The following is a 20067-nucleotide window of genomic DNA, read 5'->3' on the forward strand; positions in this document are numbered from 1 at the left end:
CAGAGGAATTTCCTATTTAGTGCACTACTTTTGACCAGAGGTATTTCCTATTTAGTGCACTACTTTTGACCAGAGGTATTTCCTATTTAGTGCACTACTTTTGACCAGAGGTATTTCCTATTTAGTGCAATACTTTTGACCAGAGGTATTTCCTATTTAGTGCACTACTTTTGACCAGAGGTATTTCCTATTTAGTGCAATACTTTTGACCAGAGGTATTTCCTATTTAGTGCACTACTTTTGACCAGAGGTATTTCCTATTTAGTGCACTACTTTTGACCAGAGGTATTTCCTATTTAGTGCACTACTTTTGACCAGAGGTATTTCCTATTTAGTGCACTAATTTTGACCAGAGGTATTTCATATTTAGTGCACTACTTTTGACCAGATGTATTTCCTATTTAGTGCACTACTTTTGACCAGAGGAATTTCCTATTTAGTGCACTACTTTTGACCAGAGGTATTTTCTATTTAGTGCATTACTTTTGACCAGAGGTATTTCCTATTTAGTGCACTACTTTTGACCAGAGGTATTTCCTATTTAGTGCACTACTTTTGACCAGAGGTATTTCCTATTTAGTGCATACTTTTGACCAGAGGTATTTCCTATTTAGTGCACTACTTTTGACCAGAGGTATTTCCTATTTAGTGCAATACTTTTGACCAGAGGTATTTCCTATTTAGTGCACTACTTTTGACCAGAGGTATTTCCTATTTAGTGCACTACTTTTGACCAGAGGTATTTCCTATTTAGTGCACTACTTTTGACCAGAGGTATTTCCTATTTAGTGCAATACTTTTGACCAGAGCTCTATGGGCCTTGATCAGAAGTAAAGAAATAAAGGGAAAGGGTGCCATTTCAGGAAGCTACCGCTGAGATATAATCCTCTTTAATTATTCTGACAAACAAGACAGAACAGGAAGCTGTGTGCTCTCCCAGGGGATCAGACCGGACATGTGTGGGGGATGGTGTCTACAGTACACTGTCACCCACCTCTGGGTGGTCCACAAGTTTTCACACCCCTTGACTTTTTACACATTTTGTTACGCTACAGCTTGAATTCAAAATGGCCGACACATAATACCCCATAATGTCATAGTGGAATTTTTGACAAGTTTTTAAAAACTCTTTATTATGGCAATCCTAAAAAAAAAATCAGGAGTAAAAGTCACATAATAAGTTGCATGGACTCTCTGTGTGCAATAATAGTGTTTAACATGATTTTAATAGTGTTATAATAGTGTTTAACATCTCTGTACCCCACATACAATTAGGTCCCTCAGTCAAGCAATGAATTTGAAACACAGATTCAACCTCAAAGAGCAGGGAAGTTTTCCAATGACTGGTAGAAAAACTATTTGTGTAAAAAACAACAACATTGAATATCCCTTGGTGAAGTTATTAATTACACTTTGGATGTGTATCAATACACCCTGTCACTACAAAGATACCGGTAGGTGTCCTTCGTAACTTAGTTGCCGGAGAGGAAGGAAACCGCTCAGGGATTTCACCAGGCCAATGGTGACTTAAACAGTTATAGAGTTGAATGGTTGTGAGAAGAAAAAACTGAGGATGGATCAACAACATTGTAATTGACAGAGGGAAAAGAAGGAAGCCTGTACAGAATACAAATATTCCAAAACATGCATCCTGTTTGAAACAAGGCACTAAAGTAAAACTGCCAAAAATTTAGCAAAGAAATTTACTTTATGTCCTGAATACAAAGCATTATGTTTGGGCAAATCCAAAACAACACATAACTGAGTACCACTCTTCATAATTTCAAGCATGGTGGTGGATACATCATGCTATGGGTATGCTTGTCATCGGTAAGGACCAGGGAGATCTTTAGGATAAAAATAAACGGAATAGAGCTAAGCACAGGCAAAATCGTAGAGGTAAACCTGGTTCAGTTTGCTTTTCAACAGACACTAGGAGACAAATTCACCAAGGCCAAATATATGCCGGAGTTGCTTACCAAGATAACATTGAATGTTCCTGCGTGGCCTAGTTACAATTTTGAATTAAATCAGCTTGAAACGCGATGGCAAGACTTGAACATGGCTGTGATCAACCACTAACTTGACAGAGCTTGAAGAATTAAAAAAAGAGTACTGTGCAAATATTGTACAATCCAGGTGTGTAAAGCTCTTAGAGACTTAACCAGAAAGACACACAGCTGTAATCACTGGCAAATGTAATTCTAACATGTATTGTCTCAGGGGTGTGAATACTTATTTAAATTAGATAAATGTATTTCATTTTAAATGCATTTGCAAAAATGTCTAAATATGTGTTTTCACTTTGTCATTATAGGTTATTGTGTGTAGATGGGTGAAACATATTGAATCCATTTTGAATTCAGGCTGTAACACAACAAAACGTGGAATAAGTCAAGGTGTTAAGGTATGAACGCAGCTTTATTTTCCACAGGCTTGAACTTAACAATTAACAGGTGGATTAGCAGATCTCCTAACCCTGTCCCCCGCTCTAACCAGCTTCCCCTCCTAGCTAGTTGTAGCTTCAATACTGTACACATAGTGGCAAATAAAGAATCAATCAATCACATTTATTTATAAAGCCCTTTTTGCATGAGCCAATGTCACAAACTGCTATATAGAAGTTCAACCTAAAAGCCCAAACTGCAAACAATGCAGTTTTAGAAGCCCGGTGGCTAGGAAAAACTCCCTAGAAAGGCAGGAACCTAGGAAGAAACCTAGAGAGGAACCAGGCTCTGAGGGGTGGCCAGTCATCTTCTGTCTGTGCCAGGTGGAGATTATAACAGAACATGGCCAAGATTTTCAAACGTTCACAGATGACCAGCAGGGTCAAATAAAGTATCACTGCAGACATTCTCACTGCATTCGATAGTATTGCGGTGAAGCATTCAAGGTAAGATGAGTATAGGTTAAAGTTCAAATACATTGAGATACGGTCGAGTTCAGATGTCAGTACACAAAAAGGGAGATTACTCTTTGGGACAACTGCTGCGGTACGTGTCTACAGCTTCCTGTTTCCTGTTCCAGAACACATTTTTTGGGGGGGGATCTTTGTGTCACACATGTACATTGTACAATATTGAGTTTATAGCACATCCAAAGTTTCTCTAAGGTAAAATTTATTTGAATTTTTATCGTAAGTTGGCCAACTCTGTAAACAGGAATAGTTGAACTAGTAACTGAACTTTGTCACATTGCTGATTGTCTTATGGCTTACTGATTAGTCCTTTATTTCTTTAATGTTAATGTGACACTAGACCAAATCTGGTGAGCATAAAAGATACAAAAAAGGAAAACCTCTTCAAATGCTGCCTGAATAACTAACTGTCAGTTGACTTCATTTACTCTTTCACTCTGTCCATCCCTCTGCTCAGTAAATGGTGCGAGACTAGATGTCCTCAGTGTAAATCATCTCTGATGAACACATGTCCCTTGTGTAATTTGCTCGCCTGGGCATTTCATTTCTTCTCATTTTTTAATCTGCTGAAAGACTTTGAAAAAAAACTTTAAATTCACCCTTTTCCAAAATGTCAGGCATCCAGATCTTGGCTTTCCTGGGAGGCCTGGTTGGGCTTGGTGCCACCTTCTGCGCCACGTTGTCCAACGAATGGAGGACCACCAGCAGAGCCTCCTCTGTCATCACGGCCACATGGGTCCTCCAGGGACTGTGGAATAACTGTGCTGGAAACGCCATTGGAGCCCTGCACTGCAGACCACACCACACTATCTTCAAACTGGAAGGTAGGGTGAGGAGGGTCCCTCAATCCACATCACACAGAGATCATGTAAGGTGACAACCAACAAGGGACCGACCTGTGGCATTATTTTATGCAGGTTGACTAAATGAAAAACATCCTGGTTCACTAAATGAAAAACATCCTGGTTCACAGAATGAAAAAGATCCTGGTTCACGAGTATTCTTTGTTTCATGCTCTTGTCTTATCCGTATGATCATACTGTGCAAAAGTTGTTAAGTACATTAAATTGAATTTACTGACAATCATATGATACGTGCATACTATACATTTTATTCATTATTAAACTGCGCCTACAGGTGATGCGCTCTACAAAAAGAAGAAACTAAAATGAAACAGCAACATTTTGTAACACAAAACTGCAACATTCGTATATCCAATAGTCCTTGTCCATTTGTAGATATTTTCTTAAATATCATTTATTCACGCGTATGTTTTAATGCCACTGATTTTGTGAATGCAAATTGTCAGATAAAAATGCATTATCTTGTGGAAAATATTTTGGAGGGTATCAAATCATTCCATTTGGAGCATGTTGTTCTTCGTTGACAGAAAGTGTTTTGACAGTTGTTACAGTTTGTTATATTTGTTAAATATAGTTTACCACTAGTGGATTTGATCACATTGTGGAATTTTAAATATAATCTATAAGAACAATTCATGTTCTTACATATTCCTGTTCCAGGTGATGACACAGCATTTTGCCATGGCCAATGTGTAATCCTCAGGAAAGACTGAGAGAGCAGGCGGTATACGTACTGAATCACAGTGGCTCCTGTATGAGGCACGTGCCAGTGTACAGGACAACATGTAAAAATAGAGACATAGCTCTGCCAAATGCAGTGGCCATTATAGGCTTGGTTGAGAAGAACTAGTAATTGTAGTTATAACATTGCTGAGATATATTATTCAGCTGCGTTCAATCTCTTCTGAGGACATTGAAAAAGGAATTGACACCATGATATCTCTCTGTTGTCCCAAAGTACAGAGGCTATAAAGGATACATTCCCAGTGACACAGGCAATCATCATATGCCATGTTTCTGGATCATTACTTTGGAAACGTTGACTTAAGAAATGTAGCGCTTTTTGATACTGCCTTTTTTGGGCTGCATTCTGTGTATGTCAAGTGCACGTTGATCTCTCAAAACTCCCTCATGTGGTGGTGTTTGAAACTGTACGCATGTACAATAGTTTACCACTAGATGGGCCACTGACGTAACTGTAAAAAATAGTTAGGAAGAAAGTATTCCTTCTGTATCCCTATGTACTATAGGATCTATGACTATGTATAGCCATTTGTTTGCTTGTTTTGTTAACTAGTTCCTTCCTGTTATGTGAACTAGTTATTTCCTGTTTTGGTAACTAGTTCCTTCCTGTTATGTGAACTAGTTACTTCCTGTTATGTTAACTAGTCCTTCCTGTTTTGTTAACTAGTTCCTTCATGTTATTTTAAATAGTTCTTTCCTGTTATGTTAACTAGTTCCTTCCTGTTTTGTTAACTAGTACATTACTGTTATGTGTAACTAGTTCCTTCCTGTTTTGTTAACTAGTTCCTTCCCATTGTTTGTCAAATCAGATGTGATGATACTTCATTTTTAACTACCATGTCATTGAATGACATCTCTCTCTATGTCTCTTTCTCTCTCTCTCTGAAGCATCAGTCCATGGTGCAGGTTAATGAGTGATCAGTATTATTCTACTTTTAACCTTCGGTCACATTTTCTTGTTATTTAATACTTAATAACTCCCCTATGAGCAGGTTGTTACGACAACAGAGTCGAAAGTGTCTGTATCATGTCCCCCATGCTAAATGTGATGATCCCCTTTGAGATGTGCAGGCTGGTTGTGCTACGTCATCTAAGTTCTAGGCCTAGAAGTTCAAAATCTTCTGAAACACGTATATTTATCCTCTTGTTATGTGAGGCATCATATATGAAGTCATCATGACACATTTTGACACATCATGACAGTGCATCCTCCACCTTTGACCTTTCTGTACAGTTAACCCCCATCAACTCTATCACAGTGAGTGATGTGTGTGAAGTGAGGGGGTGGAGGAAGCTAGATACCATTGGTCAGTCATTGACAATTAGGGCTAAACCCCTCCTTGATGAATAGGAAACATTCCAGAACATATTAACCATCATTCCCACCATGGCCATTTAACCTGAGTTACTGCTCATTTCTCACCAACTTCAGTAGTAAGCGCTGGTGTACTGTACACGATGAGTGACATGGTGACAGAGATTTTGGCCTTTATTCTGAGCACATCTGGCTGGGTCCTGATCTCCTCTACCATACCCACGGATTACTGGAAGGTGTCCTCTCTGGACGGCACGGTCATCACCACAGCTACCTACTGGTCCAACCTGTGGAAGGCCTGTGTCACTGATTCAACAGGAGTCTCCAACTGCAAGGACTTTCCATCTATGTTGGCACTGGACGGTCTGCTCAAAGTACCTTTTTTGTCATTGTGTGTTATAGTTTCTGTTTAGCAACATTGGCCTACTGGTTTACTTGTCTAATGTCCTACTGGCCTACTGGTCTATTGGCAGTGGTGTAGAGTACTTAAGTAAAAATACTTTAGTATTACTTAAGTTGTTTTTTGGGTATCTGTACTTTACTATTCATATTTTTGACAACTTTCTACTTCACTACATTCCTAAAGTACTACATTCCTAAAGTACATTATGTACTTTTTACTGTAATATATTCTCCATGACACCCTAAAGTACTCGTTCATTTTAATGCTAATGCTAATGCTAATGCTAAGCTGGACAGGAAAATGTTCTAATTCACACACTTATCAAGAGAACATCCCTGGTCATCCCTAATGTATTTAACCCTCCTGTTGTGTTCCTTCATGTTAATTTATTCTGTGTTCCCAGTCCAAAATGACCGCCCCATTATAGCTGATTGTAAATCCATAATAATATATATATTATCACCTAATGTTGTCTTAGATATTTTTTAAATCAATTTAGGTTCTTGTGAACATTACAAGTTTTGAACTTCTATTTGCTATTTATGGCCTGTAGGCCTCATTGAACTGAGCTCATACAACTTGTTTTTGAGTAAAAAAAAGCATAATATATTATTTTGACTATAACAAATACTCAGATGAAACATATTGTGCTATTTATCACAGACTACTTTGTGTCAAAGTTTAACAAGGACATTTGTTTTGAAACCATTTAATATGTTTAAATAGTGGCACAAAATAACATCTGTTGTGTTCCTGGTCAAAACAGACCTGTACGATTTTATTTGTAAAGAAACGACATAGGCACAAAACTACACATGAAAACTTTACCATATTACAAAATTAATGTCTGAACACATTAAAGAACAACAGTAGAAATAACAGTATTATTAACAATAACAAAAACAATAAAATCTTCACAATCTGTCAATCAACGATGGTTACATTTTATGTGTTCTCATGCACATGTTGTGCAATACGTGGTGGTTGTTGAATGTGCCTTGCAAATATATGTACTACATTTATGGAACATAATGCTAGTTTTGACATCTCTTGGTGCACACAGATCTCACCCCTTCCTTCTGTATCTTCTGTTTCTGGCGGCCGTAGATCTTGCTTCTGGCCCTTGTATATCGCTTCAGCTGAAGATGCTGTTGGAGGAAGGTGTTGGCATCTTTGAATGAGGGGTGCCACCATGGCTTTCTCCAACTCTTCTAGGGATAGTCTCCTCTTGAAGAATCCCTGCTTCCAGGTGGATTCACCTCCATCCACACCACAAACGCCTTGTAGGCCGACACATCTAGGATGTTGAAGAACATCACCATGGGCCAACGTGTCATCATTCTCTTACAAGAGTACGTGCCAGTAACCTGCAAAAGCGCAACTATCACTTAATAAAATAATGAGTACGTACAAGTAATACTTCATGTCTTGCATAGTAACTTGAAAAATTACATCAACGTGCTGTTTTACTTTATCACATCTAAAACATATTTACATATTCAAATGAATAGAACTGACTCCATATTGTTCACAAATTCAATGAGCATTTCACCAAACAACAACATGTCTTATTTTTATGGTGCAGATAAAACTAATCTGGTAATAGAACAAAAAGTACATGAGATAAAAAGTAACAATCACGGTTGTCAACTCCCCTTTTGTACCTGTTGTAATCCAGGACAGCGTTGGGCTTCCCGTCCTCCCTGGTACTCACAGCGGCATCCCTGTGCAGAGTTGTCATCAGGAGCACATTCGGGCACTAGGACACAAGAGTGTGTGTATCGGTGAAGGCAATGAGGAAAAACTATCCCTGTCCTTGGTAGTGAGTAAGGCAGGAGGCCACACAGGCTTGTTCCTTCTGACCGTCCCCACTATGATATTTTTTTTGGAGCAGCTCCTGACAAAGACCATATGAGGTGAAGAAATTGTCACGTCATGTTGTTCCCCTGGAGACCTGCAGTCATTTCCAGGACCACCCGCTTCCCCTGGTTCCCTTCGGGAACACCGTCAGCAGGTTTCCTGGTGTAAACCTGCATATTTCAGGCGTAACGTGTCCTGGAATAACATGCTTCCCATATCTTTATTCCATATTTAGAAGGTTTGCTTGGCATGTACTGTTAGAATGGGCAGCCTCCACTAAAAGAGACCAGACAGTCATCCACTGTGATGTCTGGGCTTGGGTTATAGATGAGTGGCAAGTGCTCCACCAACTGGGCCAAACCTCTCTGATTGCTGCCAGCTTGTCTTGTTGTCAGCGGGACAACACGTGAAATGTCTGGAGTGACACAGTGGCACGAAAAAATGCCCGACCAGACTATGTATCCCATAAACTGGTGGCAGATTCGTTTCTGGATCTGTACACACATGACCTTGGGCGGCTGGGTAGCCTTGTGGTTAGAGCGTTGGACTAGTAACTGGAATGTTGCAAGTTCAAACCCCAGAGGTGACAAGGTACAAATCTGTCGTTCTGCCCCTGAACAGGCAGTTAACCCACTGTTCCTAGGCTGTCATTGAAAATAAGAAAATGTTCTTAACTGACTTGCCTAGTTAAATAAAAGTAAAATAAATAAAACACACCAGTCAAAATCAAGAAACCCACATATGCTTGGACGTGTGTCTGGTCTACCTCCTTCCAGTTGTCTTTGTGACTGTGTCTCCCCTCCAAGTTGGTCATGTTTATCACTATAATTTTGATTGACTCTGTTAGCACAGAGCACAGTTCGAAGCAGGATGTTATGTCATCAACCCGGGATATGGCGTATCTCGTTGCCCTGGGGACACCCTGATAACATTTTCAGCCGACAGCCGACCTCTCCTCTCAGATGGGGATGAAGACCACGACAAATTCCCGTTCTTTGACCAGAATGTAACAACAATCTCAGCAGGGTGCTCTTCCTCATCAATGGATGGTTCCACATCGGTTGTCTCTTGGTCTGGATCATATTCTGTGTTGTCTTCAACTTCTGACACTTCCTCCTCTAATGCATCTTCACTGTCAGTTTCCTGACCTCTCTCCTCCTCACCAGTGTCATGATCAAAGATATGATCAAGAGCCTCACATACAGTATATCATTTGGTCATTGTGCTGCCACAGAATGAATTGTGAGCAAGGCCTCAAAAAAGCTTTATATACCAGAGCTGAGAGAAGAGTTCTATATATTATTGAAACATTGTTGCGATTGTTTGTGAGAATGCCAACAGGTGTGGTTCCCATGGGTGAAAGAGTCCCGTGGGGGTTGCCATGGAAGCCAAGAAGAGGAGGCAGGTGTGTGTGTGTGCTCAAACACACATGCATGTGGGGGTCTGGGAGAGGAAGTGTGTCCATCTGATGAATGGGCATGTGCCTGAACTCAATTTGATACACTAATTGTAGTCTCATCCATTCATTTCTAATGACCTGTAATTTTTGACCGGGAACACCACAGGTGTACAAAAGTGAAATAAAACAACCCAAATTTAATGAAGATCATCAAAATGTATTTTGTGTGTTCAGATGCCCTGTGTGGACAAAGTCATGGAACCTTATGACAATCAGATTAAATTAACTACATTTTTCAGAGAGAAACCTTGTAAATTGGTCCAATTCGATCGGAACACAAGAGGAGGGTTAAGAGACAACAAGTGCTCTTTCACGGATCCCTCCGGGACTTTCATTACACACGCCTGTCTCCCGAATCATTGATACCAGCTTGACAGATTAATGGACCATTAAGGGAGACAACGGGAATGGTCCGTCCGACACCACTACTACTAGTCCGTCCGACACTGCCACAACTTCGGCGGGTGGTTGGTACTGTCACTGATCCCTCAGGAACTTTCATTATGCACGCTTGTCTCCCGAATCATTGAAACCAGCGTGACATGCTCATTGTGCAAATTTACTTATGCTTTCAATAAACATTGGAGAATAAATATAGCTTACACGCTGTCAACATTCTAAGCCAACCCGATTCAGTTTTGCCTTAACCAAACAGAAAATGATTGTGATTCTAACGCCCTCATTGTGTAAATATATACTTTTTGATCCAGTAGATCAAGCAATGACATCTCAATGCATTCAGTAGGCATGGGACTAGCTGTACACATGTGTTACATGGATTGTATTAGATTTCATAGACATTAACAAAAGTATCTGCAGACTAGCAGTGTTTCATCGTCGGTCTCAGATGAGGGTCAGTGGATCTGCCACCTCACTGTAACTGCGGCACCAATTTCTCATTACTTGGAAAGATATAGTGCTCGGAGCTTGACAGTGCTAATAGATTTGTGGGGAAGTCACATTGCAAGTGTTCTCCCAGGGATAACTCATCTACCTTCAGAGATGTCAATGTTTAGCCTAACATCATGGGAGGCTATAAATTAGATTTACTGGGAGCCTGGGGCTGATTTTCCATGGTTGGCTAGTTTCAGGGGTTAACCACCAAGCTAATATGTGCCTGTAAATCACGTCTCAAAGGCAGCTCCAATGCCAAGACTTTGAGAACCTTAGCATAACAAATGATTGTTTTCTCATACTGAACCAATTAGTTGCTTGCACAGTTAGCCAAGCCAATTAAGGTCTTGTGATCCTGTATGGTTTGTGAGTGGAACGAGATGTGGAGGGCATTGGAGGAAATGGCTGGGAGACATTTAGCTAATGCTTAGAACCATAGACTTTGCTGACTATAGGTCGACATAAAATCAAGAAGCATTGCCTAAAGGCAGCGCAGGTCCTGGCCATTCTGCCACCCTAGGCGAGACCAACAATTGCCTCCTCTACTAGAATATTCCAGTAAGCAAAATTAACTTGAAAAGATGTCTAAAATACTTATTTTTCCAGACTTTGAAAATACACATTTTCCGACGTTCTGAATGAAAGTTGAAAACACATTTTATAGACATGTATGTTTGGGCCAAATCAAGGCTGGTCCAGACCGGACAAAATCTGAACTAAACACAGACATCTGCACAAAAAAAAGATGGACGGTTTGGACAGGACCAAAATGAATCGTATAAAAGAAGTCAGCGTCTGTCCATGCTTACTGGGGTGTAGCCTACCATGTCGGCTCGCAATGGAATTTTAGAAATGCCCATCCATGTGGTAGGCCCATCGTTTGTAAAACAGTTTGTTGCATTGGCTTTATTGGTCCTAATTCCTGTGCTATTGAAGCTCTGAATATCAGCCACCCAACTTAATCAGGAGGAGTTATCCTGAACCCATTTGCAATGTGTTCACACAGTTGGAAATGCAGAAGTATTGTAGCCTGATTGTCCATTCCGTATTGTCAATTTTAATCTGACCTGTCCTGTTATTAGGATATGTTTGTTTTAACACGTGAGCACATGTTTTATTTGATTGGGTACCATTTAGATCAGGCTATTTGATCGGAGAAACCCGGACGATGTAAAAACGTTTCTGTCTCATTACAATGTTATACATTTTATCTCCAGCCTGTAGGCTACAGAAAAGGCCATATACTATTTCTACCATATGCTATATCTGCTACAGTACATGATTTATGTTAGATCATTTTTTGGGATGGAATGTTGGTGGAGCGCTGCAGCGATGCGTCTCTTCAACAGCACCCTGGAGAGGCGTTCTGCCTTCAACAAGTTGGGCACTGCTTATCACAGGGCGGAATCAGCGCTGACTTAAAAAGCTCATATGCCACTGGTTGAGAGAGACATTGTAATTGTTTGGTGCAGAATTATGTGAGGTTTAATGTGTTGTTGCAGGTGCTTCTTGGTCAGTTTAGATCAGAAAATGCAGCCCTCTTCAATCTGCCGCCATAGGCGGATGCCTAGCTGCCTAATGAGCGGGCCGGCCCTGTCTAAAGGTGTGTAACATATATCTCACATGGTATGTGCTCTTTATTCCAGGTTATATTCAGGCCTGCAGGGGTCTGATGATCGCTGCTGTCTGCCTGGGCTTCTTTGGTGCCGTCTTTGCCCTGGTCGGAATGAAGTGCACCAAGATTGGGGGATCAGACCAAAGCAAAGCCAGAATGGCTTGCTTCGCCGGGGTCAATTTCATACTCAGCGGTAACTTGACATGTCACAGCCGTTGATGTACAATAATGGCATAGTATGCAGAACTGAACGTTATTTTCCTCTCTGCAGGTCTCTGCTCGTTGTCCGCATGCTCCCTGTACGCACACAGAATAACATCTGAGTTTTTTGACCCCATGTTTGTTGCTCAGAAGTGAGTAACCCATTTGACGTATAGGACCAGACATACATTGGAGTGACTCACATGATCCTGGATGAAGTAATGTTGCTGTTCATTAACCAGTCTCCTGTTTTCCAGGTATGAACTGGGAGTTGCCTTGTTCATTGGTTGGGCAGGATCTATCCTGTGTGTTCTGGGAGGGGGGATATTCTGCTTCTCCGTAGTAGATACTTCCACTAGAAGGTGAGTCACACATCAATGATGATGTGCATACATGTAATTGACATTTGGTAAATTACATGATCAGTTTACTTCACTAAGTCCCTCTCTCTTTCTCTCTCACAGCTCCAGTCGCACAGGCTATGCCTACGGAGGACCTGCCTCCACCTCCCATGTCTCTTCCCACCCTAGAGGGCATGCACAGCCCATGAGCCAGCGGCCTCCACCCAAATACAGCAGCTCCTCCAGAGCACAGCACTTTGATAAGAATGCCTATGTGTAAGGGATGATAGGGAAAATGCAGATCTTGAACAGAGGAAGACTCATCGCCACTCCAGTTAAAAGGGGGGAAAGAATGTGCTACGTGACTGGCTGGCCCATTGTGTCACAAATCACGATTGCCCAGAGAGAAATCACTGGATATTGGAGTGGATCCTGCTGTCCACCTATTTATAAGGGAATTAATTTCCATTCAGAGTCTAATGGAAATCATAGCCTTTTGTTAGTTCACAAGAGATAAGCTGATATTTTTTCTCGTGACAGAAGTTAAAGGAGCAATCTGCAGTTGCTCCATCCATTTTTGGACTTATAAATGAATGATACGTCTTGAAGAAAATAACTTCTGAGTGCCTCATGTGCTTAGTTCAGCTGTCATTACCCCATCAGAACCCAGCCTCAAAACATGGTAAAAAACTATCATCTTGTTATCATTAAAGATCAGTCATCCATAGCTCTGTCTATGAATTTGGGAGTGGTTACATTTCTCCAACCCTTAGCTTTTTTTCATGCAAGAAATGAAATATATTATTAATTTGACAAATACAACATGTGAGAGCACACATTACAATAGAGCATCAACATGAAGCACTTTGTATACACTTGAATATATTTTGTTTTTGACATTAAAGTGTATATGAGTTGCTATTTCTCTTGAACGTCTCTTTAATTTTAAGACACTCCTTAAAATGCTGTTAATCAATAATGACAAAACATTTAAACGATTTCTGGACACGTCATGTTTTTGACCTACCATAACCTTTAAACTACAGTACAGTACAGTATGTACAGTACAGTATGTGTAAAAGTGCTATCCATTTACAGTAACTCATATATTTTGTTAACACATTATTTACAGTCCTATGACAGTCTTAAAATAAATCATTTAAAAAATCAACTGGTGCCTATTTCAGAGAATCATTTAGTTTTTTATTTAGCCTATTACAAAATCATGTGTTTTTTTGCTTGTTTGAATGAATCCTCTCCCCGTAAAAAGAAAAGGTAACAATAATAATAATCATTATTATTATTATTGTTATTACTATTATTATTATTGTTATTATTATTATTATAATTATTGTTATTGTTATTATTATTAATATTGTTATTATTATTATTATTGTTATTATTGTTATTGTTATTATTATTATTATTGTTATTATTAATAATATTGTTATCGTTATTATTATTGTTATTATTAATATTGTTATTATTATTATTATTATTGTTATTGTTTGGTGATGAAAGAGAGTCGGACCAAACTGCAGCGTGTCGATTGCGATCCATGTTTAATATAACAAAGAACCACGAACTTACAAAAAAACAATAAACGAAACCGAAACAGCCTATCTGGTGCAAACTAACAACGAGTACACATAGGACACTAAGGACAATCACCCACGACACCCTCAAAGAATATGGCTGCCTAAATATGGTTCCCAATCAGAGACAACGATAAGCATCTGCCTCTGATTGAGAACCACTCCAGACAGCCATAGACTTTGCTAGACAACCCACTAAGCTACAATCCCAATACCACCACCAAAACCCCAAGACAAACACACCACAATTACAAAAACCCCATGCCACACCCTGGCCTGACCAAATACATAAAGATGAACACAAAATACTTTGACCAGGGCGTGACAGAACCCCCCCCCTAAGGTGCGGACTCCCGAACGCACCTCAAAACAATAGGGAGGGTCCGGGTGGGCGTCTGTCCATGGTGGCGGCTCGGGCGCGGGACATGGACCCCACTCATTTAATGTCTTAGTCCCCTCTCCCTTCGTCCCTGGATAGTCCACCCTCGCCGCCGACCATGGCCTAGTAGTCCTCACCCAGAACCCCACTGGACTGAGGAGCAGATCGGGACTGAAGGACAGCTCGGGACTGAGGCAGCTCGGGACTGAGGGGAAGCTCGGGAGTGAGAGAAAGCTCAGGAGTGAGAGGAAGCTCAGGAGTGAGAGGAAGCTCAGGAGTGAGAGGAAGCTCAGGAGTGAGAGGAAGCTCAGGAGTGAGGGAGTGAAGCTCAGGCAGGTTGATGGATCTACCAGATCCTGGCTGGCTGGTGGTTCCGGCAGATCCTGGCTGACTGGCACTTCTGGCGGATCCTGGCTGACTGGTGGGTCCTGGGAGACTGGCGGATCCTGGCTGACTGGCGGATCCTGGCTGACTGGCGGATCCTGGCAGACTGGCGGATCCTGGCAGACTGGCGGATCCTGGCAGACTGGCGGATCCTGGCAGACTGGCGGATCCTGGCAGACTGGCGGATCTAACTGATCCTGGCAGACTGGCGGATCCTGGCCGACTGGCAGATCCTGGCCTGGCAGATCTGGCAGATCCTGGCCGACTGGCAGATCCTGGCCGACTGGCAGATCCTGGCCGACTGGCAGATCCTGGCTGACTGGCAGATCCTGGCCGACTGGCAGATCCTGGCCGACTGGCAGTTCTGGCGGATCCTGGCAGACTGGCGGATCCTGGCAGACTGGCGGATCCTGGCAGACTAGCGGATCCTGGCTGACTGGCGGATCCTGGTTGACTGGCACTTCTGGCGGATCCTGAAAGACTGGCGGATCCTGGCTGACTGGCGGATCATGGACTGGCGGATCCTGGCTGACTGGCGGATCCTGGCTGACTGGCGGATCCTGGCTGACTGGCGGATCCTGGCAGACTGGCGGATCCTGGCTGAATGGCGGATCTAACTGATCCTGGCAGACTGGCGGATCCTGGCCGACTGGCAGATCCTGGCCGACTGGCCGACTGGCAGATCCTGGCTGACTGGCAGATCCTGGCCGACTGGCAGATCCTGGCCGACTGGCAGTTCTGGCGGATCCTGGCAGACTGGCGGATCCTGGCAGACTGGCAGTTCTGGCGGATCCTGGCAGACTGGCGGATCCTGGCAGACTGGCGGATCCTGGCAGACTAGCGGATCCTGGCTGACTGGCAGATCCTGGCCGACTGGCAGATCCTGGCCGACTGGCAGTTCTGGCGGATCCTGGCAGACTGGCGGATCCTGGCAGACTGGCAGTTCTGGCGGATCCTGGCAGACTGGCGGATCCTGGCAGACTGGCGGATCCTGGCAGACTAGCGGATCCTGGCTGACTGGCGGATCCTGGTTGACTGGCACTTCTGGCGGATCCTGAAAGACTGGCGGATCCTGGCTGACTGGCGGATCATGGACTGGCGGATCCTGGCTGACTGGCGGATCCTGGCTGACTGGCGGATCCTGGCCGACTGGCAGTTCTGGCAGATCCCGGCTGACTGGCGGATCTGGAAGAGTCTGGTTGACTGGCAGATCTGGAAGAGTCTGGTTGACTGGCAGATCTGGAAGAGTCTGGTTGACTGGCAGATCTGGAAGGGTCTGGTTGACTGGCAGATCTGGAAGAGTCTGGCTGACTGGCAGATCTGGAAGAGTCTGGCTGACTGGCAGATCTGGAAGAGACTGGCTGACTGGCAGATCTGGAAGAGTCTGGCTGACTGGCAGATCTGGAAGAGTCTGGTTGACTGGCAGATCTGGAAGAGTCTGGTTGACTGGCAGATCTGGAAGAGTCTGGCTGACTGGCAGATCTGGAAGAGACTGGCTGACTGGCAGATCTGGAAGAGTCTGGCTGACTGGCAGATCTGGCGGCGCTGGGCAGCCTGGCGGCGCTGGGCAGACTGGCGACGCTGGGCAGACTGGCAGTGCTGGGCAGCCTGGCGATGCTGGGCAGACTGGCGATGCTGGGCAGACTGGTGGCGCTGGGCAGACTGGCGACGCTGGGCAGTGGCGATGCTGGGCAGACTGGCGGCGCTGGGCAGACTGGTGATGCTGGGCAGACTGGCGGTGCTGGGCAGACTGGCGATGCTGGGCAGACTGGCGATGCTGGGCAGACTGGCGATGCTGGGCAGACTGGCGATGCTGGGCAGACTGATGGCGCTGGGCAGACTGGCGATGCTGGGCAGACGGGGGCACTGGCGGCGCTGGGCAGACTGGCGGCACTAGCTGCTCCATATAGGCTGACAGCTCTGGCGGCTTCTTACAGACTGACCGCTCTGGCGGCTCCGTGCTGACTGGCAGCTCCTTGCAGACTGGCAGCTCCTTGCAGACTGGCAGCTCCTTACAGACTGACAGCTCCGTGCAGACTGACAGCTCCGTGCAGACTGACAGCTCCGTGCAGACTGGCTGCTCCATGCAGACTGGCTGCTCCATGCAGACTGACAGCTCTGGCTGCTTCATGCAGACTGACAGCTCTGGCTGCTGGCTGCTTCATGCAGACTGGCAGCTCTGGCTGCTCCATGTAGACTGGCTGCTTCATGCAGACTGGCAGCTCGGGCTGCTTCATGTAGACTGACAGCTCTGGCTGCTCCATGCGGACTGACAGCTCTGGCTGCTCCATGTAGACTGACTGCTTCATGCAGACTGGCAGCTCGGGCTGCTTCATGTAGACTGACAGCTCTGGCTCCTCCATGCAGACTGACAGCTCTGACTGCTCCATGCAGACTGACAGCTCTGGCTGCTTCATGCAGACTGGCAGCTCTGGCTGCTCTATGTAGACTGGCTGCTTCATGCAGACTGGCAGCTCGGGCTGCTTCATGTAGACTGACAGCTCTGGCTGCTCCATGCGGACTGACAGCTCTGGCTGCTCCATGCAGACTGACAGCTCTGGCTGCTCCATGCGACTGACAGCTCTGGCTGCTCCATGCGGACTGACAGCTCTGGCTGCTCCATGTAGACTGGCTGCTTCATGCAGACTGGCGGCTCGGGCTGCTTCATGTAGACTGACAGCTCTGGCTGCTCCATGTAGACTGGCTGCTTCATGCAGACTGGCAGCTCGGGCTGCTTCATGTAGACTGACAGCTCTGGCTGCTCCATGCAGACTGACAGCTCTGACTGCTCCATGCAGACTGACAGCTCTGACTGCTCCATGCAGACTGACAGCTCTGACTGCTCCATGCAGACTGACAGCTCTGGCTGCTTCATGCAGACTGGCAGCTCTGGCTGCGCTGAACAGGCGGGAGACTCCTGCAGCGCTGTGTCGGAGGAAGGCTCTGGCTGCGCTAAACAGGCGGAAGACTCCGGCAGCGCTGTAGAGGAGGAAGGCTCTGGCTGCGCTGAACAGGCGGGAGGCTCCGGCAGCGCTGTAGAGGAGAAAGGCTCTGGCTGCGCTGAACAGGCGGGAGGCTCCGGCAGCGCTGTAGAGGAGGAAAGCTCTGGCTGCGTTAAACAGGCGGGAGACTCCAGCAGCGCAGGAGAGGAGAAAAGCGCTGGCTGCGCTGAACAGGCGAGGCACACTGTAGGCCTGATGCGTGGTGCTGGCACTGGTATGCCGTGCATGCTATGCCAAGCCCACCTTTCTCTCTACTCTGTCCAATACATCCTCCACACTCTCAGACTCAGCACTCTGCTTCGCCGACAGCTCCAATTCCATCCATGGCTCTGCCCAGGGTCCTTGTCCGTCAAGGATCTCCTCCCAAGTCCATTTATCCAAAGAGTGCAGCCTCTCCCAATGCTGCTGCTGCCTCTGTTGCTTCTCCTGCTGCTGCCTCTGCTCCTGCTGCTGCCTTTGCTGCTGCTGCTGTTGCTCCTGCTGCACCTGTCGCTTCTCCTGCTGCTGCTGTTGCTGCTGCCTCTGTTTACCACGCCGCTTGGTCCTTGGTTGGTGGGTGATTCTGTAACGGTTTTCTAGTGGTGATGAAAGAGAGTCGGACCAAACTGCAGCGTGTCGATTGCGATCCATGTTTAATATAACAAAGAACCACGAACTTACAAAAAAACAATAAACGAAACCGAAACAGCCTATCTGGTGCAAACTAACAACGAGTACACATAGGACACTAAGGACAATCATCCACGACACCCTCAAAGAATATGGCTGCCTAAATATGGTTCCCAATCAGAGACAACGATAAGCATCTGCCTCTGATTGAGAACCACTCCAGACAGCCATAGACTTTGCTAGACAACCCACTAAGCTACAATCCCAATACCACCACCAAAACCCCAAGACAAACACACCACAATTACAAAAACCCCATGCCACACCCTGGCCTGACCAAATACATAAAGATGAACACAAAATACTTATAGTTGTTTCGGAATGTTATATAATTAAATAAACTGATTAAACAGGCACGACTCAAAGATGTCAGTGTTGTTGGAGCCATGCTCATTACAGTTTACAGTAAACAGATTCCACCATGGTTTCAACACAGAGCCCATATTGACACTCTCCTCTATACACATCATGTCATCCAGTCCAGGGAGACCTGATATCACAACAAGCATAGACATCCTGCAGCAGTGTCCTGAGCTCATATAGGAGCAGTGTGGTGGGTTAGCACACTAGTGGTGCGTGGGTGATCTGTTTGTTCACCCGAACCCGCCTGCAATTATTAATAACTCAGCTGCAACCTCCCCAGATATATATGAAAGGCCCGCACCCGACCCTATACCGCAAACATAGAAAATGTGCTGCAGGTTACAGTCAGAGATGGCCAAATCATTTTTTGAAGAGGGTTCAGGGTTTTTAGTTTTTTGCCTAATTTAGATGTTTCTACTGAGAATTTCCTACATTTTGGTAGTCTATTTGTTTGTCAACTTGTCTGTAATTAGATACATGCAGCTTCTCTTCAGTCATTATATGTTGCCCTAGAGGACTAAATAAACCCTTGCTCGGCAGAATAATTGAATGAATCGCTAGAATGAAATAAATGCTTCAATCTATATGACATCGCTAAAGTTCCTTGTCATCTCTGCTTCTTTCGCAGAGCAAAGACTTTTGGGGACCAGGGAATTTGTACTTATTTTTTTAACACTTCTTCAAGCTAGGGCCTATTTTTCTACACTTCCTGTCTGACTGACATGCCCAAAGTAAACTGCCTGTTACTCAGGCCCAGAAGCCAGGATATGCATATAATTGGTACAGTTGGATAGAAAACACTTTGAAGTTTGTAGAAATTTTAAAATAATGTATGAGACTATAACACAATTGATATGGTAGGAGAAAATCCAAAGAAAAACTAACCGGAATTGGGTTTTTTTGAGAGCCCATGCTCTTTCAATGGAAAGCTATGGGTCCTATGCAATTCCAGCTCCAGATTGCAATTCCTATGGCTTCCATTAGATGTCAACAGTCTATGTTCGAGGTTTCAGGCAGGTTTCTTCCCAAATGAGGAAGGATTTTGAGTTTTGGTACTGGGAGT

General features: G+C 44.3%; 1 protein-coding gene across 1 annotated transcript; it reads left to right on the forward strand.

Moving 5' to 3' along the window:
* The first annotated feature begins 5982 nt into the window (after window positions 1-5982).
* On the forward strand, window positions 5983-12637 carry LOC112234463 (claudin-10-like). The gene is made up of 4 exons (XM_024402610.1): window positions 5983-6202; window positions 12102-12263; window positions 12342-12423; window positions 12529-12637. The coding sequence occupies exons 1-4, from the start codon at window positions 5983-5985 to the stop codon at window positions 12635-12637; spliced, it is 573 nt and encodes a 190-aa protein (XP_024258378.1).
* The last annotated feature ends 7430 nt before the right edge of the window (window positions 12638-20067 follow it).

Source organism: Oncorhynchus tshawytscha, linkage group LG26 (assembly GCF_018296145.1).
Source record: "Oncorhynchus tshawytscha isolate Ot180627B linkage group LG26, Otsh_v2.0, whole genome shotgun sequence".
Lineage (NCBI taxonomy): Eukaryota > Metazoa > Chordata > Actinopteri > Salmoniformes > Salmonidae > Oncorhynchus > Oncorhynchus tshawytscha.